The sequence below is a fragment of the Pagrus pagrus genome, assembly GCF_965226575.1.
Source record: "Pagrus pagrus genome assembly, chromosome: 22".
Taxonomy (NCBI): Eukaryota; Metazoa; Chordata; class Actinopteri; order Spariformes; family Sparidae; genus Pagrus; species Pagrus pagrus.
Window position 1 is genome coordinate 17334806 of NC_140204.1, and position 26925 is coordinate 17361730.

At 40.0% G+C, this 26925-nt stretch overlaps 3 protein-coding genes and 2 long non-coding RNA genes across 10 annotated transcripts in view; 2 read left to right on the forward strand and 3 right to left on the reverse strand.

Moving 5' to 3' along the window:
• Positions 1-555: 555 nt before the first annotated feature.
• Positions 556-3598, reverse strand: LOC311251353 (calcium-binding protein 2-like; the record flags this gene model as incomplete). Its single annotated transcript, XM_084343730.1, has 7 exons — positions 556-584; positions 694-841; positions 1157-1266; positions 1413-1556; positions 2385-2415; positions 3248-3368; positions 3534-3598. 7 exons carry the CDS (start codon positions 3596-3598, stop codon positions 556-558), a joined length of 648 nt encoding a protein of 215 aa, XP_084199856.1.
• Positions 3599-8989: 5391 nt separating this feature from the next.
• tmem88b (transmembrane protein 88 b) lies at positions 8990-16142 on the reverse strand (the record flags this gene model as incomplete). Of its 2 annotated transcripts, XM_084343906.1 has the most annotated exons (3): positions 15637-16142; positions 12768-13169; positions 8990-9274 (listed from the first exon to the last, which is right to left on the reverse strand). In XM_084343906.1, exons 2-3 carry the CDS (start codon positions 13161-13163, stop codon positions 8990-8992), a joined length of 681 nt encoding a protein of 226 aa, XP_084200032.1. In that variant the 5' UTR covers positions 13164-13169; positions 15637-16142. The 2 variants fall into 2 exon arrangements, with proteins under 2 accessions (XP_084200032.1, XP_084200031.1); XM_084343905.1 differs by having other exon boundaries at positions 12768-16142.
• Positions 9150-12860, forward strand: LOC311251470. The gene is made up of 3 exons (XR_014621411.1): positions 9150-9238; positions 11453-11576; positions 12770-12860. It is a non-coding gene; the product is annotated as an uncharacterized lncRNA (long non-coding RNA).
• On the forward strand, positions 12890-26744 carry LOC311251469. 2 transcript variants are annotated; one of them, XR_014621409.1, is made up of 4 exons: positions 12890-12979; positions 19386-24845; positions 26366-26487; positions 26654-26744. It is a non-coding gene; the product is annotated as an uncharacterized lncRNA (long non-coding RNA). The 2 variants fall into 2 exon arrangements; XR_014621410.1 differs by having other exon boundaries at positions 19389-24845.
• The window catches only part of kdm6ba (lysine (K)-specific demethylase 6B, a), a 31456-nt gene continuing 27735 nt past the window's right edge, over positions 23205-26925 (reverse strand). For all 4 annotated transcript variants that reach the window (XM_084343902.1, XM_084343904.1, XM_084343901.1 and 1 more), the window contains exons 19-23: positions 26670-26857; positions 26351-26492; positions 25878-26004; positions 25029-25199; positions 23205-24842 (exon numbers count right to left, since the gene is read on the reverse strand). In XM_084343902.1, coding sequence (XP_084200028.1) covers positions 24825-24842; positions 25029-25199; positions 25878-26004; positions 26351-26492; positions 26670-26857 — 646 coding nt within the window. In that variant the 3' untranslated portion in view covers positions 23205-24824. The remainder of the gene's footprint in view (positions 24843-25028; positions 25200-25877; positions 26005-26350; positions 26493-26669; positions 26858-26925) is intronic.

The following is a 26925-nucleotide window of genomic DNA, read 5'->3' on the forward strand; positions in this document are numbered from 1 at the left end:
CAAAGCTGCATCGTTGTTAACAATTGACAAGGAATTTAATTTATATTTAACTTATATTCTCTAGATGATAATTACATTATCATTTCCATTTTGTTTGACAATGACCTGGAGGTAATAAAAGACTTGTTTTTGGAATAAAGTCTGTTTGAGAGGTTTAAATGTGATCAGTCCATTCAATTACCTATTATACTGTTTATTCCAGCAGCATCTTGTTTTTAAATGAAAGCAAGTTTAGAGTACTCACATCATTTTGATTTCTTTATTAAAATAGCAAACCATTTCAGTACTATGTACATGTTATATCACTGCAAAAAGGTAATGTAGCTACCAAAATAACTCTCATATTTGATGCAGGACTCATACAGCATCAATCTGGCTCCAACAATTCATCATTCGTACAATTTTTACAGAGTTAGGCACACGTTATGTTGTAGTAGTCTATACCCACATTATAAACACTCACAAATTGTCAAGACTGGATAGCTGAATTGACTTTCTGTGGAATGATTGAGACATTGCGGAGTGTTCTGTCCTTGTTGTCGGTTGTTTCAGCAGCTAGCGAATGGAGAGCATCATCACAAACTCTGAAGAGCAGAGAGAAGAGAGAAAACCAGAGCAAGTCAGTCAACGCTGACTTTATCACGCTTCTAATTAACAAGTCAACGTGTCTGCGCCAGAGCTTCTGGTTCTCACCTTCAAAGTCAATGTTTCCATCTGCGTTAATGTCCAGCTCCTTCAAGATCTCCTCCAGTTCGCCTTTCTTCAACTTCTCCCCCAGCATCGACTTGACCGCTTCCTTCATCTCATCCTGGTTGATCTTTCCGTCTCCATCAAGATCGAACTTTTAAGGACAGAGAAAGTGATGAAAATGGGTTGAAAACATAGGTCAAGGTTGTTTTATGTTGAATTTTCAGTGAGTCATTGGAGAAAAATGCAAGTACTGCAAGTTGCCAAAATTAATAGTAGGATGTCTGTTGACAGTACAATTTCATTTTTGGAATTTAGACGATTATTTACACAATTTACTTTTTTCATTCATACATTGAAAGGGAAGCTTGTTTCGGTCTGATATTTCAGCTGATTTTATGACTGGCCCTTCTCGTTTGCTGTAATGAAGTAACATTGTACTTGGATTGTTTATCATCACCTGACTGACCTGAACAAAGGCCGACTGGAGCTCTTTGAGTCCCAGCATGTGAGCAGTCTCTCCCATCATCCTGGGTCCCATCAGCTCAACAAAGTCTTCAAAATCCATTAAGCCGCCCACTGTGAAGAGGAGAGACACCAGGGGCCGTGAGGTAGAAAAGGGGCTCCGAGGCAACAACAGCCAAACTAATATGCATACTTTTATATGAGCATTTCTTAAAATACAGTTGATTCAGGAAACTAAAATCATTTTCATTTCAGCTCACTTCTCATCTTGATTTGCTGTACTATCTCCAGCAGTTCCATTTCTGTGGGCATGTATCCCATGGTCCTCATGCATTCAGCCACATCCTTGTAGTTCAGGTATCCATCTTGGTCGTAGTCAAACTCTTTGAAGGCCTCTTGTAACTCTGTAAGAAAGATCAAGGGCCACAGTTCCAGAAGTGGTGTATCAGGCCAAAAATGGTTGAGGATTATGCAGTACCATCGCTGCAACATCTCAAACCTAACTTAATATTATAAAATATAAATAGATTTAGAGACTGAAAAGCAAAAATCTAATCTATTCTATTCTTGAAAGTTATAAAAGGAAGAGGATGGGTAATTCAGTTTCACTGGTCACAAACAAAAGGTGCCAACTCTGGGTAATGTAGGCAGCACTTTAAGAAAAGCAGTCCACTGGTCTCCTATAATGCTGTTGGCGATGTAATGGACAGTTTCAAAACAAATTATCAAAATGGATACAGCAGAAGCCGAGACATTGTCTTTTTCATTCCAAGCATTCTTCTTCCTTTTTTATCCTGCCGCCTACACTACCCACAATGCATTTTTACATAGGCAGTCGTATTTCTTAAGACCTGTAAACACATTTTAATGTGGAACATTGGTGGAGCTACTCATTAAGAGCACAAGTGCACACAGACTTAATCCAGTTTAAGTTTCAACCCAGTTGAAAGTAATTTAAAAAGGCTGCTTTTGTGAACTTACACAGTCAGTTACATAATGTTTTTTGACAAATGTAGAAAAATTATGGCAGGAAATGGAGAGAGATTGAAATGAGAAAACCAAAATGATTCAAATCTTAATTAGTTACTGGACAATATGCATGATAATGTACTTGTTTGTTACAATAATTCTGTGCTGAAGTAATGCTGGAGGATTTAGGGCTTCCTGACATTACTGAGGATGCAGCTATTACCATGTTAGGGATGGTAATGAGCTGTGGCAGTGACACTTACCGTCCAACTCAGCCTGAGCCAACTCTCTCTCCTGCAGAAACAGTAAAAATAAAACCATGTTGAAATGTGAATCTATTTTACAATTAAGATGATGAATTGTACTTTGCAATACTAAATTCTACCAAAGTATCTGGACACCACATTTTAAATAAATGTCAAAGATTTGAAAGTACTTAGTAATTCTAAGCATGCATGTTAAATGATGCGTGTTAACATCAGGAGTATAGATAATAATGTCATGTGCAACAATGGAAAAGGTAAATATTTTCAAGTTGAATCACTCAAGTGTTTGGCGCTAGTGCTCTTCATTTGGATAACCCTAACCAAGTGTGGCAGTAAGCCTCAACTAATGAGCCACTAATGCTGGCGACACAGCAGGCTTAGTGATGGCAGCTCGAGAAAGATCATGAACGTGCTGTGAGTGCACTGACTGACTTCAATGTCACTTCTGACTCTGATGTTTTAATGTCTGATGTGCAGCACCTTTAAGTGGTTATGATCACTTCATTGTGGAGAGCTTTGCCTTTAGATCCTAATCACTTAATGTAAATTATAGACGTTTAAACCCTTTCTTTACCCATTAAGTGCTGTAAATTGTGAGTGAGGGAAAGCTGTTAAAAGAACTTCAGGATATCACGCATTTTATTTCATAAGGGTGTGTTTAAATTAGGCATGAATTGGTGAATTCGTGTTGAGTTACATCTGAGCTATTACTTAAACTGTTCGGGCAGTGGGTTGCAGTAAAGGTCAAAGGTCAAATCACCACAGCAGAGGTCAAAAATCATCATAGCCGAGAGGAATCTCAACATGTCCAACTATACAGTACATTTAAATCACAGAATGTGTGGGTGTCAGCTACTTACTGCCCCAAAAACACTTTCAAGCACAGAGTTGTAGACTTTGTTCATGCTCTCAGTGCTTTTCTTGGACTTCTTAGATGATTTTTTGGGTGTTTCAGAGACTGAACCTGACGGGGAGACACCACTGCTACAAGACGGAAAAATCAAACAATAAATAGCAAAAGGGGAAATGCATAACTCACATGTCAAGATCTTGATTATACACTAAAAAAGTTTTCTCAACAACTCAATATATATTAGCAGAATTGGCATATGAACTTGCTACACACCAGAAATACTGCAGACTTACCCATCTGTTGAGACTTCTGAGTTTACAGAAGTTGTAGAAGGTGTCCTCTCTCCTGTCATTGACATGCTGTTGATGAGCAGAGGCATACACTGTGTATCCAGAGGTAAGATTTACACCACCATCAAGTCACTTCACTGCAATTTGCTTACCTTAATTCCCTCTCCGAAATGGTGAGAAAAGAAAACAGCTAGAGGTTGAGCAGCGCAGTGCTTCTCGTCCTCCTTGAGTAGTGCTCAACTTGTGTTGTGAATGGCTGCACGATATCCTGTCCGTTGTTTGTTCCCTTCTCTCGACCTCCTTCCATCAGAGAGGCTTAACAGGTAATTACCTGGCTAAACGTGGAGCCAACGATTAGAAGGCAAAACGTGGAACAGCAGTGTGACTGTTGTGACCTTCTTCAAAGGTGTTTTGATTTGGAGCCTCTTATTTTTTTAAAGTTTTCACATTGGTCCTTTGGAGTTACTTTAAGTTCTTAATAAATTCAAATACATTTTATTTATAAAGCTGAAAATCACAATCACATTGCCTCAGTGGGCTTTACAGTCTGTACAGTGAACGACATCCTCTGTCCTTAGACCCTCGATTTGAGTGAGGAAAAACTTGCCATGTTGATGAAAAGAAAAAAAAAGAAACCTCAGGATGAGCCGCAGAGGAGGGATCCCTCTCCCAGGACGGACATACATGCGATAGATGTCGCATGTACAGTAAAGAACAGCAAATCACAGTTTACGAGTTGCATTGACAGAATATCTGATACAAATTATAATATATGTAAAGTGTGTGGATCCAGGAGACGACTGAGCAGGACGAGGCATCACCAAGTGATGCCCGAGCCACACGACCTCCTGCCCAGCGTGGTGACCTGGAAGAGGGCAGGCCACACAGGATAATTAGTAATAGACAGAGAGATAAAAGTGAAGAGGCATCAAAGATCTCAGACATAAGGAGATAGTGACACAGAGGAGAGCAATGATCCAGTGGAGCCCAGGGTGTGACAATCCAGATCCGACAGTATGTGAGGCTGCAGGAGCCAGGAGAAGTAGATGGTCCCAGGGGCCTGAAGGGAGAAGGGAGCCTGAATGAAAAGAGAGGAGGAGGAGAATGAGGAGGAGGAAGCTGTAGAGAGTGAGAGAGCGACACAGTTTTCAACTAGTTCTGCAGTGAGGAAGTGTTCTCTAGTGTTTCTGAGTTGGTGACTGTATCCACATGGTGTTGAGATCATTGAGTATGACAATGGTATATTGAAAATGTTTATACAAATACAATAAATGATCAAACACTTAATTGCATGTCCATGCATGATCCTAATTCAACTGTGACAAGTGTTGATATGTATGCAACCCTAGAAGCAGATTTGCTGTTGTAAAATAGCCATGTTATTGACTGACTCATCACCTGTCAGCTAACAATGCAGGTTATAGTCTTCTAGACAAACTATGACAGACTGGCATATTATGTCTGAGCTCTAATTTTATTGTTGTTGTTTTTTTCTCTGTGTTGTTATACAAGGTTTGTTTTCAATGGCATTGATTGTTTTTAAGAATGCACAGCAAATATTAATTATGTATTTCTTTATTACATGTTTGCATGACCATGCTTTCATCTTTAAACATTAGCTGGAGACGTGTCATTTTTTAGGATATTTTCCAGAAAACTTTTTTTTTTTTTAAAAGAACAAATAAAGAAAAAAAAAATCATTCAGTTATCGAGAGACCCGCCCCTTCCGGTTTCTCTCGTCGGACCTTTTTTTTCTTTCGAAAAAACATGTATGGTAGTGAATGGAGAGAGACAAATTATTTTTTGATCCCGCTTGAATTGTGCCATGAACTACAAATTTGATGTTTGTAAATTTAAAAGATAATTTTTCATCTGGACAAAATTGCAGTTTGATCTCCATTTCCGGTTATTTTGCACACGGTCACGCGCGATTGAAGAACTTAAACCTGACTTCTCCAAGTGTCGCTACATGTGCTGCTCACACAGGCGAGTTAGCTTACTCAGTTATACGTGTACATTTATTTGTTCTGTAGAACATTTATTGACGACTTTGTGGAATACGCCGTGTTCTGCATGAAGGAGTGACCGTGACATGGCTCGGGAGACAACTTTTTGGAGTTTAGCCGAGGAGCAATGGCGGTTGTGGTCGGCCATGAGCCGTCTTCATCGAAGGTGAGTTTTCTGCTTGTTAATTCTTAGCAATCGTTTGTGACTTACACAAGTTATTTTTTTTAGGCTTTCATGTGGATACAGGTGCATTTGAAATTACGTAAACGTTGACTTTTCAGGGAAATGTCATAACTGACCGAAACCGCCAGTTCCCTCCAAACTACGCAACAGGTCAAGTACTAACATGTCCGCTACTTCTGTGTCGTCCATTTTATTCTCCGTCAGATGGCACCAAAGCTAAGCTAAAAGACATTCAATTTTTTATTTAAAGTACATTAAAAGCAAGGAGGAAGGCATCAAGAAACAAAACATTAAAAAAAATTAGGAAATAGGAAAGTTAGCTAAAACAAAATCGATTTTAAAGGGACAAGACTAGGAAATAAGTCACAGCGCAGTTATTGTAAACATACACAATTATGGTGCACTTTGAAGCGGTGCTATCTAAACATTTTCTTATTCTGATTCAATCCGTGTCTTCTTGGGAAGTTGCAGAAATATTATTCATAGGACTACAGAAAGATGGTTTAGTATTACACTGTACACGTGCCCCTGTAGACTTGCGGTTAAAAAATTGCTGCGTTTTTTTAAATGTATTTACGGTTATATGTGTGTACAGAGGTCAGTGCAGGACAACACAGGCGCTTAAAAGTTTACGGTAGCCTCTGTCAATGTCCCGCCCACAGCACAATCTGATTGGTTAACGTCACAAGTAATAGCCTATCAACATTGAAAGTTGCTGTGCGTCAGACCGGAACTGCTCTGGTGAGCGAGCCGTAGCTGTGTGTTGAAGGGAAGGCTGCAGATATTACTGAAGCTGCAATAAACACAATCTTATGATCCATTCCCATGATGACAAGCATGTCCAGTTTCCCACTAACACTACTATAAATGCCTGAATTCATAATCTCGATAAAATATCGCTGGCCTCACTAGTTTGCAATTAATCTGTGTGTGTGTGTGTGTGTGTGCGTGTGTGTGTGTGTGTGTGTGCGTGTGTGTGTGTGTGTGTGTGTGAGGGGCGGTCCATGTACATCACGGATCAACTTTGTGCTGTTTCACCTCCACTAAAAACGAATCACTTCTTTTTGTGCAGCATGTGTAACAAGTGAGACTTGAAGAATGAACCATATAGACTGCAGTTTCTCGAGAGCAAATATTATATTGTTTATATTGTTTTGCAGAAGTGAAAACCCGGAAGTAGCCTACCACAAAGCACCCCACGCAGTGCTGCAAAGCATGATGGGAAAATACAAGAATACTAACTACTCATATACATGCTTTTTGGTTTTTGATATCATCTTATAACACTTGTGCAGGAGTTAAATATCATTAGATCATTATGTTCCGCCTATAAGTGTATCACTGTTAACTCCAGGACACCGTCAGTCTGACTCGCATGTAGCTGAATGACTCCCCTGCGTTCGCCATGTACAACTCATACTTACCTGGCAGGGGAGATACCATGATCAAGAAGGTGGTTCACCCAGGGCGAGGCTCAGCCATTGCACTCCGGTTGTGCTGACCCCTGCGAATTCCCCAAATGTGGGAATCTCGACTGCATAATTTCTGGTAGTGGGGGACTGCGTTCGCGCTCTCCCCTGTATTCATGTCAAAATAAATTAAACTATCTTAAACAGGACAAGACAAGGTGGAAGTCTGATGATTGATCTGAGCTAATGTCCATGCTGTTGTCCAGAGAGAGTTAATTGGAAGTATGGTTCCTATATGGAACTCTATATCCTAAAAAAAAAGACTTTACAAACTTTCCAGGCAAACAAAATAAATGCACACAGTGATAAGCTAACATGTTGTAGGGATATGATGTGTGCCTTGAGATTTGGTTATACAAATACAGGTATATATGTTTTAAAGATGCAGTCATATATGAATCAATATCAAAATTATTATTATTAATTATGAATATTTGTGATGTACAGAGTCCTTTCTTAAGCATTTTGTGTGCGGCATGTTCATGAATTCACTGAACGTATCAATTCAATAAGTGATGATTGTTTATAGCGGTGGTTCCCAAAATGAATCCAGTGTAGGTTACATAGGATAGAAAAGCAATTTGCTAAATGCAAAATGGAGAGGAAGTTAGTGAAAACGGCAACAAGGCTTAAAGTAACTGTAATTTCAATCACTGGACATATTACCTTTTGAAACCAGTCTGTGAACCCATTTTTGTACATGCATTATATTATGATTATGATAATATGGGATTTTGTGAGACCGGTCTACTTTTCCCAGCTTGGTTGTCTCGTGTCATCCCACTCTTTCACCACTTGGGGGAGACATGAACTACACAAGCTTATCACAGTTGAGGTTTTTTTCTGCTCAGTCACGAGGCTGGCTTCACCTACATGCATTTTATAAAGTCCACTGTGATCATTCTTGATATGATTTCTCAAGGGACATTTTCTAACAATAGTGACTGTTTTCACGGAAACAGTCTTTGGACAGCCATCTGCTGTGTGGCTGTAGAGGCACCCGGATGTGTTTTTTGAACTATGTGTACATTCATATCGGTGTTGGCTGGTACTGAGGCCAGTCTGTTCACTCTTTAACTGGAAATCATCTTGCATAATCCTTCCCTTTTTTCTAGTGGCAGCCTTAACCCATCCCACCCCATGCTCATACAGTACAGACATGACAACAGCTGATTCCAAAAACTTTATTTATAAAAAGGAAATAGCACGAGAAGTTGCAGTAACAGTGTGCTACAACTTACCAGGAAACTACTTTAGACATATGTTTTGTCATTTTAACATAAATGTGATAAGAGACAATTGTGTCAATACAATCTTTTTAGTGGTTTTTACTGTAATTTAATATTTCTGCAATTTAGTATCATGCTATTGTCGTACTTCTATAATCGTATACATTAAACATTATGCATTTGACCAGTGAATGTTTCCCCGTTATCTTGGCTGGAGATTACAAGCGGAGTTTGTAGTGGTCTTTTGCTGAATATCTGGACAACATGGAAAAGTTAAGATAGTCAAAATTCCAGTGACAGCTGATGAGTTAATTGATATTTCTTGGTAAACCTTGGAGTAAGTCATCTGTATTTATGTAGCTTGCCTTCCAGGATGCTCAGGTGGTTGTTATTGTAATGGCTGCTTACAACTTCCTCCCTCCTCTGGTATACGCTTTGCCGTTCTTTGCATCCACTATATTTTCTTAGTCATACAACCCCTTGTTCTCTCGTTCAGATCCCTTCCTTCACTTTATCTAATGGTCTTTCCCCCACCTCCCATCCCCCTCTCCCCCTTCTTCTGATCTTCGTCTCACACCCAGACCTTTCCCTTCCCACCGCCATCACCTCCAACTCCGCTGCCGCAGCAGCCAGTGCCCAGGCCGCGATGTTGGGTGGCCGGCAAGTTCTTGTACACGGCCCGGCTATATGGAATGAAGCACAGGCCCAGTTGGAGATGTCGGGCCAGCCGGCAGTATGCAGCCAGTGCCAGAACCAGCAGAGGGGTGACCAAGAGGAAGCCCACCACCAAAAGAGCAACGCAACCTCCATCAGTCAGCAGGTCTGAGCAGTAGGGGGTTGTCCCATGAGGGCGGACCTGTTGAGACAAGGAGAAAGTCAATGATATGGCAGCAGGATGTAGTGGAGTCGACTTTGTAAACCTTTGTTTGACCAGGGTAGCTGTAGAGGGAAATACATGATCAGGAAAGCACCACTTTCGCACACATCCACATCTGTAAGCGTAATAAAACCCCAGTCTGATCTGGTGGCCACTGAGCAGCTCCACTGGAGCAATTGATGGGTGAAGGCCTTGCTCAAAGGTACCTTTGCCGTTGCAATAGGGGAGGACAAGTATTCACCTTTTACCTTTTACACAGGGGGAAACACATTTAAACAAACGACACTGGCTGTTCGCTCCATGTCATCCCCTCGCTTCCTCCCCCTTTCCCATCATAATCTCCAGCTGTCACTATTGTAATAAAGGCTGGAAAAAGTGCCCCAAAAATTAAAAAAGGATACATTTGTGTGTTGGCACATATTGGGCTTTCTTTTATTCTGTATTTTGATATGCCCTTGTACATGTAGAACACAAATGATTTTAAATACTAAAAGTGCAGGGAGGAACAGATAAGGACAGCAGATGACGTACCCTGTGTGGTATGTGTGTATGAGGTGAGGACAGACACCAGTTAGTAGTTGGTGATATAGCTCTCTCGGACTCTCTCACACACAGACACATGAATGCATATACTGCATCGATAACTCCCTAAATGTATTTTGACAAAAATACCTAATAACTTTTAGGTACTTGGTAAATATATTGTGAATCATTAACATCTGTGATTAAAAGATGTTGATCAGTATATATTGCACCTCAGCATGTTGAGCAATAACACTGGGGTAGTGGGAGAGGAGGTAAAAGGGGTCAGGATTTGAGTGTGGGAGAGGAATGGAGAGACGGCAGGCCTGAATCATCCTTATCGCTCCATGAAGGATGATGTGAACATTTGGTTGCATGAGGAAAGTGCAGAGACTTAAAAAGTTTTTCAGGACTGAGGGAGCTAAGGGGGAGAGGAGTATTTATTATAGTAGAGGGCATGCTGACAGGCTAATAGCTATCTTAAATTAAGTGCCATTAAGGTCGAAGTTATGGTTTGATTCATAAACTTAATTTACACCAACACTTCTCTGGTGCTCCAAGCTCCCAGTCTGGGCAGACTCGGCTTATACTGCTAGCTGCATGGTTCACTGAGCTTATGAGCTAACGGCAGCTACAGTTGGCAGCAGTTAGTGGTTATTCTGGTGGTATGCTGCACCCGACTTGTTTGGAGATCTAATTCTTACATATTGCTCCTTTTTCCAATATCCATTTTAACTTTTGTACTGTATTTTAGCCTTTTTTTTTAAAAAATGTCCAGGAAGCTCCTTCAGAGACCACATCCACCGGACTTGGTCAGGACATAACACCAGGATAGGTTCTGTCCCACATATTATTACAAAGCTATGGTCTCGGCCTCAAGAGTGAATAACCCTGTATCATAGTCTGTGGGGGACAGATGCCCTTTCAAATCCTTTAAGATAACATCTGAAGTTTTTTGTTTTGCCTAACTAGACACATTCCCACTCAAGCTGTGAAAAGTTGCTTAACCAACTTTAAGGGGTTCCAAACCAACTTATTTTTGAAGATTTTTTTAATTGTCATTCTACAACACATGACGGTACAACAAAAATGTAATAAAAATGTCTATTAGTTTAGTAGTTGGATAGTATTGATGTAAATTCTGAAATTTGTCATTTCCAGATCTTTGTAGTGAAAGTACAGGAAATATTGTGGCAAGGGTTACAGCTGGCCAGAAAGAAAGCCCAGCTGGAGAAGTAAAACATTATGGAAGGAGAGAAGTAGTGAGCTAGATGATCTAAACGTTGTAAATGGGTTTTAAGGGTGAAGGTTCAGGGAAGCTTTTGGGGTTGGAGTTCTAACTGATAAGACTCACACAAGTATTCCCATGTTTGCTTTTACTTGGTGAGGCCTCGTGTATGGCTCCAGATCTGAGCCAGGCTTTGATGGAAAAAGCCCCTTTTTAAAGAATGCTTGTTGTCATTCACATGTTGGGTGTGTTTCTGGTTGACTGTTGCTAACAAGACTTCCCTCAGATATCTTGAAAGTGTACTGAATGTTGCCTGCTCTATTCGAAGAACCCTAAATACTTGACCCACCCTCGCTACTTTTCCTCACACCGGTTTTTTTTTTCTCCCCCTCTCTCCATCCTCCCAGGTCCTGGTTAATCCTTCTCTAAGCTGCTGTCACATGAGGTCTAATTGTGAGAGAGCAGGAGAACTGAGAGAATCCTGGTCTCTCCGGTCATTAAGGAGGTCGTCGGCTCACAGAAATGCCAATGGTATGTATTAAAAGTCTCTGAACCATGATGACTTTTTGGGTAGCAACAGGATAATCACTGATGGGTCAAATAGGTTGTTTTGTTTGAGTTGCATGTCTTATATTTCCATCTGTTCTCATCACAGTCCAAGCATTTTCATATTTTGTGTGTTCCCAAGCATCCTTTAATCTCCAACCAGCTACCGAGCAGTGTTTAACTTTACTGCTTTGACATCTGGTTCCCTAGACTCCTGACCCTGCCGCCCCCCTTGCAGTTCACCCGTCTCTTAAACATCTGAGAGAACCTCAGACTTATCTGATTATAAAACCTCTCATCAGTGATCGAGCCAAACCCCACCCTAAGCCCCAGGCACAAATATTTCAAACTTTTGGATCAAAGTTATGAGATTAGGGCTTTTAGATGTTTCATAAAAAGAGAGGTGTACCCGTCCCCCTGATACGCTCATCTTTTGTTTAGATGTAGCAGATGTGTGTAAACATCTATCCCTCCCAACATTTCAAACATGTTTTCATTCTTACATCAAACTGCACTATTTTCTTAGCTTTTGAATGTTTAGGTATATTGCCTTCACTGTTAATCAAATGAAAGCCTGGCAAAAATTAGACTTTATGTCAACAGATAAATTATGTGTCCAATTGCAGAAGGACAATAGATTTCTGCACAGATGTTTGCATCAAATGTCCTCGCGTTATGTTCAGTAAATTATCCTATAGAATCAATGGGAAGCCTGGAGTAATTAGTAATCTATTAAAAGAAAATTAATTGCCAGCCAATTTGTTAATGGATTAATCATTTGATATATTTGCTTATTATTATTCTTGTTCTTAAATTATTCAAGCATTTGCTGGGTCCAGCTTTTTAAATGTGAGGATTTGCTGCTTTTCGTCATTTATGATAGTAAAGTAGTTGGCTATTTGAAGACATCACTTTGGTCTCTGGGAAATTGTGATGAGCATTTTTCACAATTTTCTGACATTTTACAGACTAAATGATTATTCCTGAACATAATCAGAAGATGAAGTGATGATGAAAATGATTTAGTTGCAGCTCTAGTAAGCACTTTGCCAGCTACAGTGTGACTGCTCACTGGCCACACTCCCAAAATAAATAAATAAATCTCAAAATCCTTCTGCATGTATACAGTGCTCACACTCACGTATTCACCCTCTCCCCAATCTCCCCCTCTCTTACAGTAGAGTGGCAGAGGAAGCCAAACGCCACCATGACAATGGCCGGCAGCAGGATGGTCCCGAACACCACTCCAGCGAGGCAGGCGTTGATCGTAGCAATAATCAGGTTCTGAGCCGTCACCAGCACCGAGCAGGCCCAGCAGTCCAGAGACCCCCGCAGCTCCAAAGGACCCTCACTTCCACCACCGCTCTCAGCTGCAGAATAAGGAGGAGGTACAACTACACGTGATGGTGTTTCTCTGCCTCCACCCACAGCAGTAGTAGAAGCCAGGGAGTTGGAGTGGTGAAGATGCTGATGGTGGTTCATATGGTGATGATGGTGATGAGGTGGCAGCTCTTCAGACAGGTCCAAGGCCTGGTGGTGTGCCCCCTTTTCTAGAGTACCAGTCATACTCATAGTGAACTGTGGGCAGCAAAACAAATGGTCAACTGTGGCATCAGAGTTGGCACCAGTAAGACTTTCATGTGTCATTGCAGATAGTTTGAAACGGTCGGTCAGGCGTGATTGGTATTTTTGGCTGAATATGTACAGTAGTCTGGTGCCATAGTTACACAATACTTTTGAACCTGATCAAATTGCACCCTTCAAAGGCTTGGTGGCTCTGAGTTCACTATGAGGTTAGAGGTTTTATCCATCAGGAAGCTAGCCTTGTGTGATCCCGTCTGTGAGGTGATGATTATCAGAGAGCTGATTGGCCAAAAGGAAAGGGGCCCATAATTGCTATATCTAGTTTGTGTGGTAGAGAGATGAAGGCTGACTTGCATCAAAGTCTGTTTGTGTACAAGTGGGTGCAGTCTGCACGTGCACTTGTGTTTATACGTGTTGTCATGCCTTTGAATTTGGTACAGACGGTATTGAAGACTGAAGTTCAGATCCAACCACTGTTAGCTTGTGATTAGAACAATACTTATTCTGAAATTGCGCCACCTCAGTTCATTTAATTAATATATTTAAAACGCAATGTTAAACTGAAAAATTTCCAGAACAGTACTGTATATCTTGGTCATAATTTAAAAAAAACAAAAATAAACTAAGGGATCATTATCAAAAAAATGTTCAGTCAAAACAAAACAAAAACAGAAAACAACAATGGCTCATGTATCCTTGTCATATTTTATTCTCTCTATTGATATCAGCCTAACGCATCCAGCCTGGACACCTGATTATTATAAATAAGACCTCATAGTTTAATTTGTAGTTTAGCTTGTGACTAGCAGTTTATCTTTCCTTCTGTTTTATAATTTAACATTTTCTGTATTAGTGTCATAAAACATTCATATTTTTCATAGCTCTTTTTTTTCAAATTAGATGCCAAGGTCCATCATGTAAGGTTGAGTTTGATTCAAGCTCCTTTAGTTTGCATTCATTTCTGTATTAGCACAGATTTTATGTGGTATGCAGCTGTGTCTGGTACAGGATATCCTCGCTTCTCAGAGGTCAGGATGAATCAGTGATGCCCGAGTCAGAGAGGGGACATCTGTGAGGTCGGCTGCCAAAAACCACTACAGCAGTGGAAATATCACAGTGGAGACAATGTTGTCAAGTCAGCATTTCCTTGAGCTAACAAGGCAGACAGGTGCTTTCACATATGCAATCCTTAGTGTTTGGGCTGCACAATTAATCACAAAACAATTGAAATGAAAGTATGTGTAAGTGCATTGTCCAAATTGCCATAAACTGCACATTTTTTTGTTTTTTTCGACAAAGTTAAAATGTGTGACAGAACAGGATTTTAATGTACTGTAGTGCAACAGAGGCTGGGCAACAAATCTTGCTCTCCAGATGTAAAAAAAACCAAACAAACAAGAAGCACAAAACAACATGTTTGTTTGGTGCAGACCCCAACAAAGGTCGCATCATCATGGTTTTAATAGTTTTTACAGTGAAAATGAAAACTGATGCAAAAACGATAATTCCCACTTATCATGTAACATATACCAATATCTGTCAAAATAATTGCAATGTTTTTTTGACCATATCGTGCAGCCCTACTTGCTGTTTATTTTACAGTAATTTTATGGTGTGATAAAAAAAATGTGGCATCATTTTCTTTTCATTGTGTACAAGACCAGGATGCTCCGACGTGAGAGAGTAGTGGACTGTACCTCTAATCTTGTGTGTGATGGGTCATATAATGACATAATATTAAAGCATTACTTGAACAGAAAAAGCTGCTGCTGTCGAAGAAGGGGTCTAATTTGTTGGGTAATATTCACTGGAAGCTCAAATTTAATGGATATAAGTATTCAAAAGCCTCATTGTATTTTTTACACTATTAGTGTGTGTAACAGAACTGACAGTGGAAGACATTATTTACGATGCTGCCCTAACTGCTTTAATGTTTATTTTCCACATCTGTCTCCCATTGTTGTCCCAAGTGTTGTTTTAAGGTTGAAGGTCATGCAGGAAGGACTGACAGGAAAGTGTGTGACTCATTGCGCCCCTCACTGAAAATACATTTAGGTGCCCCACCCATTTTACTCACTGTTCTTATTATTGTTTTAATAGCATTTCTTTGAATAACACGTCATGTCATTGTTTGACCCAAATTAAGGAATTCTTAGTAAGGGAATATTATGCAATGAAGTTAATGTAGCTGCCACATAGTGACATGTAGTTCAAACTCTTCATAGCGTGCATGCCATCATGTAGATGCTTAGCTAATTCTCTCACTGTTATCTTGCTTGGATACTGCACAGGGTTTTTCTGTTGTTCTTTCATTCTATTGTATTGTCTGGAGGCTGCTGCAATAATTAATTTGATGTTTTTCAGAGCCCCTACACTTGTCACTGTAATCTGACAACAATCGCATTTAAATCTCAAGAGATGTCTTCATACAACTAAGTGATGCAGCTGCTCTTGTACTCACATTGTTATGTGGGGCCAGATGGACCTCTTGCTGATCGTCCTCCAGATTGCTGCTGCTTTTCTCACTTCTCAAAACAACTGATGTCCAGTCAGCACACGCTCTCTGCTCAAACTTCTTCAGAGTCCTTTTTGAATTCTCTTGATCCCTTTAACTCTCAACTCCTCTTCCGAGAGGTACTTTTTCCCTCTGTTCCTTGCGTGAAGTTTAAAGAGCGTTTGGTGTGTTTTTTGGAGGTTCCCTCCTAAAGCCTTATCTATCTGGTGCTGGTATGTTGGCTTCCTGCAGCTTTGGTCTCCTGCTGCTTCTTCTCTCCACTATCCAGAGTTGTCAGGAGCTGATTATGTCCCAGAGTCTGTTTTCTTTTCCACATGCACCATCAAAATCCTGTGCTATTGTGATGAAGTAGTAAGAGGGATTCTTCTTCCCCACTGGCTGAAAACAACTCGGCTCACAATTGCTGCGGTCTTTGTCTTAAGTATGTCAAACTTCAGTCTGTCTGCCCTCCTCTTTTTTACCCCCCCCCCATCTATCCACAGTGCTGACTCTCCCTCCCTCCCTCCCCCCTGCATCCATCCCACTCTCTCTCTCTCTCCACACCCACCAGGCTTATCAGCCCCCCTTGCCTTTCTCCAACATCTCCTCTTAGCGCATGCATTCCACCTCTCATATCCAGGACATGTTACACCCCCCTTCACCCTGTCCCTGTTGTAGTGGGGGCTGGGTGTAGTGTGTTGGGGGTCAGAGTGAGGTGGCCTGCTTGATAAGTTGAGGTTCAGGAGAGCAGAATATGAGGGGGAAGGGCGGCAGAGACAAAGTTGGAGCTTTCGTACAGAAATGTACAAAAAGTTGTTCAGATCAGCTATTGTAAGGAAGAGAATTCAAGATGCACACTGTTTGACAAATATGCATATGTTTCATCAAACTGGCTATCTGCTTTACAAGCAGGTAGCCTTTCATTATCTTTAGTTATTTATTCTTTTCTTCACTAAGGGAAAATTGTTTATTAAAGGTTTCTGTGGGATTTATTGATCTGTAGGCTGCATGTCATTAGGTTATGTGAGTGTTTTATTTATGTGATGTCCAGGTATATTTTAGCATGAACAAATGGCCTTTAACTCTACTCTCTGCTAGAAACTCTGAAACTTCATCTCCTTGCTTTGGAAGAACAGCTCCCTCTTCCTGTTATATGATAAGTAATCAAAGTTAGTGTTCACCAGTGATGGTGCATGACTGTGTGCATGTAGGATTTGCGTATTTGTGTTAAATACAGATTTTTGTTAAAGACCTTCATGCTTCGAAATATATATATTTAATAAAGGCTTGGTAGTCTACAATGCCAAAGCAAGAATAAAAAAAACCCAATACAGTTCGTTTTCAGGTTGTTGGAGAATCATTTGTTTTCACTATAAAGTAGTTTTAACTGTAATGACCCAATTACTGCTGATCTTTTCAGCAACTGTCTTGTTTATTCCTGCTAAATATACAAATACACTAAATATACTGAATTAACCAGTGCTGAGTTTCATATGCTGTTGCACCTTTTGAATAATACAATTATTAATTCCTTTAGGGAAATGAACTATAAACTAGCACCTGTGTTGCTGACAAGGTTTCACTTAATGACATTTAAAGTAGAGGAAACGTTGTTGAAGGACATTGTCTCTGAACATTACGTCACCTACGTTCAAAACATCCTGTTGTCATGACTTGGCAAAGCTAAACTTTGAGCCATGAAGGATCATTCTAAGATAAACTGGTTGATTAATACTGAATAACAAGTGAAGGTTTGCACACTGTATCAAGTGTTTGTGTTCTCTCTCTGTGTGGTTTGAAAGCAGAGTCTATAGAGGCTAAGAAACCACGTGTCAAACCGCGGGATCAGTAAGATGACCTGCCGAGGGCCTTACAGCAGTTACATGATGTAAAGATAGGAGTTGTTGTGAAGCCAAGCAGGAGACATCAATCTGCACTGTTTACAGTGTATGATGAAATATGTGTGCACTATCAGGAGATGTTATTTAGATAAAAGTTTGGATTCCGTAGAATACAGGACTAGAAAAGGAGGATGAAGTAAGAACAAAGTAATCGAGAAAGGCTGTAATCAGTAAATGATAAGAAAAGATCAGAGCATAAGCTAGATAATTAGTCTTGTCTGATCCTGATTTTCTGCCCTTTTCCCTCTGCTCAGAGCTTGTAATGTTTGTTTACATCCAGGTGTGTGTGTGTGTGTGTGTGTGTGTGTGTGTGTGTGTGTGTGTGTGTGTGTGTGTGTGTGTGTGTGTGTGTGTGTGTGTGTGTGTGTGTGTCTGTGTCTGTCTGTGTCTGTGTCTGTGTCTGTGTGTGTCTGTGTCTGTGTGTGTGTGTGTGTGTGTGTGTGTGTGTCTGTTTGTGTGTCTGTAGTATTTCATGTCTACATGCAGCTTGATGATTTATAGTAAAGGGTAAGGAACTTACTGACATATTAGTGTATGGTCTTGTCTTTCATGAGATCATTGTTTTCATTGACAGTCTTTGATTTGACGGTGTTATGTCACTGCTGTCAAGAGTTCACATCAGCTGTCCTTTGGGGAACTTGCCATTACAGATAAAATACTTACTATGTAATCTCCCCTCTCAGGCTCAACAAGAGCAGCAGCATAAACAGACTTCAAAGTTTTGTGATTCCACCATGTAGTGGTGTTTGGACTGCTGAAGGGAAGAGCGTTTATCCTCATCATCACCTGACTGCAGCGGGGTGGACAGACAGACGGATGGAGGTGGTCTTCCTGTGTGGTTTGAAGCAGGATTTCCTTCGGTCAGTCCAGTAAAAATCCCTCTTCGGGCCCCGTGGCCCCTAACTTGACCTGAGGACACGGTGACCTGCCACTGCTCTTGTCTTTTTCACGCTCAATAATGGCTATTAAAGTAGACCCTTAGAAAATACATTAATGATAATACAGATTAACAATATTGTAAGAAGACAACATAATGGTAATTATAAATGGTCTCCAGAGATGATTAATAAAAAAATATTTTTTGGCTACAATTCAGGGGCCGTATTTATCAAGCGTCTTAGAGTGCCATTTTACTCTTAAGTCCTGAGAATTTGTGAAATTTAGTCCTACTCTGAAACTGAAGAATAAAAGCTATTTATCAACTTTCTTAAGTCTAAGAATCACTCCTACTCTCCCAGATATTTAAGAGACCTCCAGAGGTGTCCTAAGTGGTTAGGAGTTGCCAGCAGGGGATGGCACTGAGGCGAGAGAGACGTACGCGAACGTTCCGGGAGCGGAAGGATGTCCTGGCTTTGTTTGATGATGAGCAGCTGATCAAACGGTATCGTTTAGACAGAGCGAGTATTATTTTTGTCACAGATTTAATAAGGGGCACCATCTCATCAGCAACGTCACGCAGCAGAGCTTTCACGGCAGAACTAAAGGTCATCACAATGCTTCGATATCTCGCCACTGGGAAAATGCAACAGTGTAACGCTGATGATTTGGGGCCATCACAACCATCCGTTAGCAGAATTGTTATGGAAACAATAATGGCCCTTACTGCTCCTCACCTCACCAGGAGGGTTTATTCTTGTCACAGGGCGCACAAAAGCACAAGAAGTGTGGTGGAGAGAGGGATTGGCCAGTGGAAACGCAGATTTCATGTGCTGCATTCAGAAATACGGCACACTCCAGACAGAGTGTGCCGTATCATTATGGCATGTGCAATACTGCACAACATTTGTAAAGAGCGCAATGTCCCACTCCCACCAGCAGACGATGATGACGATGAAGGAAATGAGGGAGGAGATGGAGACGCGAGCGTCCCTGGCAACATCCATCCATGTGATGGGGCAGCCTTCAGACAACACTTCGCCAACCTCCACTTTGGGTAAGAATAACAATAAATCATGGATACAGTCGCTTTTTATCAATTCGTTTTATTAGTCACTCTGTATCTTTTCTTTTTTTTAAAGCCAAGCTGTAGTACTCCTCTTGGAGCCGCAGCACTTCAATATGCAGCTTAATTTTTTGTCTCCACAGTGCCTGCAGATCAGTCTCCTCTGCTGGGCCGCAATCACTCACCTCGGCCTGAAAAACAAAGACGGCATGCTCAAGATGTGATAAACTTAAGTTGATTTTTTTCTCTCTTTTTCACCCACCATTTGATTGATGCCCGTGGCCTCACACGAAGTGCTTGGGCCTGGCTGCACCACGTCAAAAGCACAGGGAGAGTGAGCGTCGGAGATGCCCGGGGACACAGGAGACTCTAATGCATCTCGATCAAAACTGAAAAATAAAGAATATGGCTGGAATATCAGAAATGGTTCTATTGTTGTTATGGTTATGACTTGAACAAACACACATTTTAGACATTTACTGAACAGTAGCCTGGCAAATATCCAACAACAATTATGCACGTATCTCATCAAAACGCACCTAGGCTGCAGCGCAATATCCCTATAGAGTTGTAACAGGAATAATTTGTAAACTCACCCTTTTGAAAGCAACTCAAGCTTAATCGCAGCTGGATCCTGGCCTCCCTCCAACCCAGAGATGCTGGGGTTATCTTCTCCAAGTATGTGCTGCACAACTTCTGCAACTGTGCTCAACTCTTTGCCAGGTGGTCCTCCGCCTGCATAAGAATATAAAAATGAATTGGATATGAGCGAATAGGGTGGCATGCAAGCAAATGAAAAAGAAGCACTACATACCAGTGCGCATGGAGCAGGCCTTGAAAGCTGCGATTTCAGTTCTGCTTTTCGAGAGAACGTTATACCACTTCTTCTCGCAGTCAGCTGGTGACCGATGGCAGAAGGCTTGAGAAGCATACAGTTGATTCGCCATGCCTTTTTTTTATCATGGCTGGTAAGCGTTGGGCTGAACTTGCCTTTAATGATGAGCTTCCTTTCCTCGACTAGCTCCACTAATAACAGCGTCTCCTCCTTTCGCCAATTGGGTTTCCTTTTCGATTCCATGTTGATTTCTGCATGTGGCTGCAGTAGGCTAGTATATATAGAGCCACCCACACCAGTTTCAAGTTAGTTGCCTAATTAGCCTCATGAAATGGAAAGATAAGGAAAGATTTATTTTTGATTCATTGCCAATATGTTTTGTATTATTTTGTAGATTATTGTCAAAATATACGTTCCCGTTGTCCATTTAAATATTTCTAAAATAAGGGATTCCCTTCCGTGATTGGTCATTTCTATGGACACGGAAGTGACGTCACCTAAAATTCCGTTTACGGCACATTGTACTGTCGTAATTCAGCTCTGAGAGTGACACTTAGGATTCAGTCCTACACTTCGCTGAAAGTGTGAGTAAGACGCTTGATAACTAACTTTTAAGTGCAGCTTTCAGCGAAGAATTTTTTTACTCATAAGTCAACTCTTAGCAGGGTTCTTAGGAGTAATTCTAAGAAGCTTGATAAATACGGTATTATGAGTATTATGGTTAAAATAAGTTAAAGTTAGGGCCGCACAATTAATAGCAATATTAGCGATATCACAATAAAGCCAAGTGCAAAATCCACAAATGCTACACATTTTTTTGATAAAGGTTTGTTTGGTGCAGACCCCAACAAATGTCACATCATGATTTTAATAGTTTTATCAGTGAAATTCAAAATTGTTGCGGAAAATGATCATTCCCACTAATCATTTCGCCTTATTTGTCAGAATAATTGCAATATAATGTTTTAACCATATCGTACAGCTAGAATTAAAATGCTTTGAGTGCACCTAAAATATGTGCTTGTGCACCAGTGCAAAAAGTTTGGAGCCCTCCATTTGTTGTACTTTGAATAAGTGAATCAAGGTGAAAAAGCAGTGACAGTGGTTGTTGCCTTTTGGCTTCAGACTACTCAAGTAGCCTCTTTCTTTTCATGAGACACGAAATGTGCACCAAATATACATTTCGATAAGCAAAGTTATATCTAGTGCTACAGAAATTATTTGTTTAAGAAGTATTGAATAAAGTAAATAATGAGCTTTTCACTGACCCAGTTTCAAGACAATGGATACATTAAATACAAGTTTAAAACCATAGTGTCCCCAATGGTATGGCTTATCTGATGTGTAGTTACTTGACATATTTGGATAATATACTACTTGGCTCGACATGCTATATAGAACAGGACAAAGTGAAAAGGTGAGGGCTTTCTGTTGTTTGTGCGTTGTTATACAGTTTCTATCCATAAATTCTGATAAAGTTTAATAGAAGTGTATATTGTGTGTTTTATAGTGTAGACAACAGGTTTATTAAGGTTACAAAGTGCTTGACTGCCGGTTGAATTATCAGTGAGGAAACTGAAGTCTGGGCAGTCTTGTTACAGCTCCTTGCTATTTCCTGCTCTATCTGTAAATTTTTGCTGGTAGCATAATCTCCTTCCTTAGTTTACCCTGGAAGCTGATGTCTAAATGGAAACTTTTTCTGTTGACTGCGGTCTTATTTTTTCACACGCATTTCTAACAATAGCAAGCTCAAGTTGAGGACGTGAATGACAAAGCTGTGCCAAACATTTGTCACAGCTGAGGGATATGACTTGTTATTGTAGGAGTGGGTGTAAATGGACTTCGGTGGGCAGTGTCACGTTTGAGGGCAGTAGTTGGCTATCAAAGGTGGGAAGTGTGTGGTCAGTATGTAGTGAAAAAATCAATTTCTCCTGTGGGAACGAATGGAGCAAACACTGTAGCCTTTAATGTAACTTATTTCAGTCCTTCAAGGGAAATTCCTGTCTTATTAAACGTGGGCCACTTTTGGAACAGGTCCAGTAGATCGCCACAGCTGGCAGCTGTGACACTGCTGCAACATAATCCTTTGATGCAACCCTGACCGTCAAAGTAACGTCCATAACAAGTGCTTGACCCGTTTTTGCCAGGTGTCAGTGTCTGACAACATTGCAGAAATGATTCCTAAGGAGATGGGCCTTTTTGTTACTTAATTGGATCTGTTTGGTAACCAGAAACCCAACCTCGGTCTCCGTAGGAATCGTTTCTGTAATGTTGTCGGAAATGTTGTGACAGTGTTGTCAGGATAAAAACCTCACCTTGTGAAGGGAAAAGGATTATGTCGCCAGCTGAGGTGATCTTCCAGACAGATTCCAAAACTTTTGGTAGGCATGATTTATTTACACAGCAAAACATGTAAATGTAAGGCATGTTTTGTCAGTTAAAAGTAGGAGGTGAAACATTTCTGACAAGAGGCTCTGACTCTGAGTGATGCATTCAGAATACTGAGGGCTTATGTGTCAGTAATATGACAATGAAAATATTGTGATATACAATAGCATATTAAGGCAGATAATTGTGTGCATGTAGCCACCCCTAGATCCCAATATCTATCAGAAAACAGCAGTTTAGACTTTTGATGCACATGGTGTGATAGAAGTTGAGTTCAGTCGAGCTTTGATCAAACCGTTGTACCATCTTTGGATAGTGTTAGTGTTTTTTTGTTTTGTTTTTAGATTGTTGTCTTATGAGAGACACTGACTCTAGAGGCACATCTTATTTAAATGCGTTAATGGCATATTGTAGTGAAGCTCTGTGACCAATCACGTCAACGGAATAAAATTCACACAGATTCTCTCACTTCTGGATTTATCAAAAAGCGTTTATTATTAATAGTCATAGTAATGTCACACAAATTCACAAGTGTTTAAGACATGTCTGGCTCAGTTTGGTGTGTGTGTGTGTCTGCAAGTATGTCTGTGTGAATTCTCTAAACAGTGCAGTTATAAATAAATGACCACAAAGAGAAGGAAAGGGGGAAGGTAATATTGCAACAGGAAAAATAGAATTCTCATTTTAAGAAGACAAACAGAAAAAAAAGGTTGTTCAAAGAGAACATTTAGCACCATCTATCCCGTTATCATATTCAACAGATATCATAAAATCATTAAAATCTCGTCTAAAAGCCCCCTACATAATAATAATAAAAAAAAATTACCATTTCACAAAACGCTTTGGAAAAAGTCGTTTTGTTTTTTCCTTAATGAGCATACAAACACAGCATTCCATTAGTCATCTTCTCTACGTGAGCAGTGTGCCTATTGTCTACAGGAAAGGTGGCGTTATATTCAAGATAAAGATATCATTTAATATATATCAGTAGAGAAAAGCAGGAGTTGAGAGGCAAGCACCAGAGAAACAGCAGCCTCCACTCCTGTTGACACACAACCCCCACATTTCAGTTCTTACAGAGCAATCGGTCACTATAAAAAAATGAAGAAAAAAAAATGCAAACTTGTACAACCCTATTAAAAAAGGGAGAACATTGATATCCAATAAATAGAGGAAACATTTTAAATTAAATGTACAATGCCAAAAAAATCCAGGAAATACTAAGTCTGCATATTGGAACAAAACAATCAGAGGTACAACACACAAACACCAGATGACAATGATTTTTTTTCTTTCTTTTTAAAGAGCGCGTTCATACAGAGATGGAAGAAATGAACAAAAGACCTGATGATGAGTGTCAACTGAATATTAATCTCCAGAGGAAATAAAAGTATAATTCATACAAACACAAGATTTACAACACATACAAGAATCTGAAAGACAAAATGAAATCCCCCCCAAAACAACCAAAGTCGTTAAACCCGTATGTTTTGAAGCATTCCAAACATTTGTATTTTTTAAAATTCTTAATGCTTTAGAAAAATGTTCATATCTCTATTATTAGTATTTTTCATTTTCTCTCTTTTCTAAATACAAGGCCAATGTGGTATATATCTAGGCTGATCTAGTTTAGAAAAAACAAAACAATAAATTATTTTAAAAAAGACAGCACCCCACAAAAATTGCAAACAGCATGTACAAATTTCAGTATTCAAGAAGACAACAACAGAAAAAAGTTCTCTCTGGTACTGACAGAAACACGCCATTGAAACCATCAACTACCCTCCACAGTTTGTTCAATGGCAGCACCAACTGCCCCTGGTTCTCAACTTCACTGTTGCCAGGGTTTCTGGGTTGAAAGCACCATCTGAGAGTAAACTGGTATGTTATTGGCGGCTTGGTATTTCTTTTTGTAAACAGTAATGATGAGTAAACGTATTCAACTGGCTGTTCGGCAAGTATTAGCAGTAGTAGCAAAAATGATCTTAAATAATGATAGGGTAAGTGAAAACCAAAGTGAAACTGTGTCTTTTGTCCTGGCTTGCAGGAGTTTTGGTTATGGCTGAGGAGATGCAGGAGGGGAGCTCTGTCACCGGGAGGAGGAGGCCTGGTGAGACAAGACACACACAACAGACATAATTAATTTAAAAATAATTTAAATTAAGTCATACTTGAAAATATAGTCAGCTTCATGTTTGGAGACGACAGCACAACTGGAAATAATAGATCTTGAAGGAAAGGCTTACAAAGCAGGAAAATCATGAATATTGAATAGAGGTTTGTGTGTGCTTACCAGGCTGAAGGAGTCATATGTGTTCATGAGCTCCTCTATGCGGTACTGCTCCAGCACCACCACATTGTTCAGGTTAGGGCTACGCTGACGTGCGCAGTCCTCACAGTGAACTACATATGTCTTCCTGCTGTTGCTTTCACTTGTCACAAACAACAAATCGAACACCTCCACCTGTGAGGAGAAAAGGCAGAGACACATTTAAGATGTCTGCAGAAATTATTAAAGGTTTTGACTAGAATAAATTACAAAATTTCTGGAAGGAACACTTGAATTGTAAATCTGTGGTTATAGTTGTAAACCTTATTGCCTGTCCCCCTTTAGAGCACAGAAAAGACCCAGTTTCATAATGAATAAGTATCTCCTTGCTTCTTTTTGTCACTAGATTGATTAGCCATATGCTAACATTGCAGCTAATGCTTATGTAGTTTAAAATGGAGTATTTTAAATTGATTAATGTTTATGGTACCGTTTAATTCTTTTGCATTGTACTGGGGTGTTTCTCCTATTTTGTCCTCCTCTCATTGATGTAAACAGAGTGTTTACATCAATGAGAGTAAGCTAAATATCAAAGAAATCAGTCCTACAATAAGTTTTACCTTCATGAAGTATATATAGTTTATACTGAGGTGTTTTTAATATGTAGTACACCACTGAATGAATAGGGTGGAGACAATTTCAACTACCTACTAGTATAGAGCGATACATTTCAGCAGCACCACACACTATAGCCTCCATGACAAAGTTGAATTAACACTTTCTTGACTGCAGGATCTATAGGTCTCTTGTAATTGAATGTACAACTGTGATAGAGAAAGGCAGTTTCATCAGTATAGGAATATAGCTACTCACGTCACACTCGTTGCAGTAGTAGGCAGGCTCGTCTTTGACCCGACTCTGATAGGAAAGCTTCTTTCCCTCGGCCACTAGTTGGTCCCGCAGGATCTGAATGTGCTTTATGGACTGCAGCAGGCAGTGTCTGGCAGAAAGGTAAAGAGTCAAATGTCAAAATTAAGTTACTGTCAAATGTTTCAAATCCAAATTTAGACTTTTTCTATGTACAGTTTTGTTCTTTTCATTCCAAGTTTACAAATGCTATGTAATAACAGCCCTGCAATAAGCCCTCCTTTCATTATAAGACTATAATGTTAATGGTTTGTTCTTCATATTGAACACCTTTCAGGAAAATGCACTACATTACATCAGTACCACATACTACCACATTAGTAATAGTTTAAACCAAAACTTAGGATTTATTGCAGGGCTTTCTATTTATTTTAGTTGTGTGTAACTAACAAATGGCAATTGTAGAAGTTTGTACTCACTTAATCATCTTGAAGGTGTCTGGGTCGTTGACCTTGACTGTGCGGGCCACGTTCCAGGACACATGAATCATGGGGACGATGGATTTGACCTTCTTTACTTCATTCCACTCAAACCTCTCCAGGGCCAGCTGGTACTGGTAAGCTGCAAATACACATCAAACAATGATGAAGAATGAACAAACACTTAAATAAATAAAAAAAAAATAAAATAAAAAAAAAAAAAAATATATATATATATATATATATATATATATATATATTCTCCAATCTATTCTATTGGGATAATCTGTATTTGGTCACTAGATGGTGCACTCCTTACCATTGAGAGGTCCAACATTCCAGGCAATGTTGTTGCACCAGCCAACGGCCTGAACCCAGTGTACAGTTCCAGCATTGATCCACACCAAGTCTCCTGGCCGCTGGATGAAGCGATACACAGGGATGTTGGCTTTGTAGAGGTCCTCCAACACTGGCCACCAGGAGCCTGTCAGGTAGTCCACTCCATGCCTGAGAACACGAGGAAAATGTTGTTAGGGCTGTGATGTTCACATGTAGAAAGGTTTACAGCTTAGCAT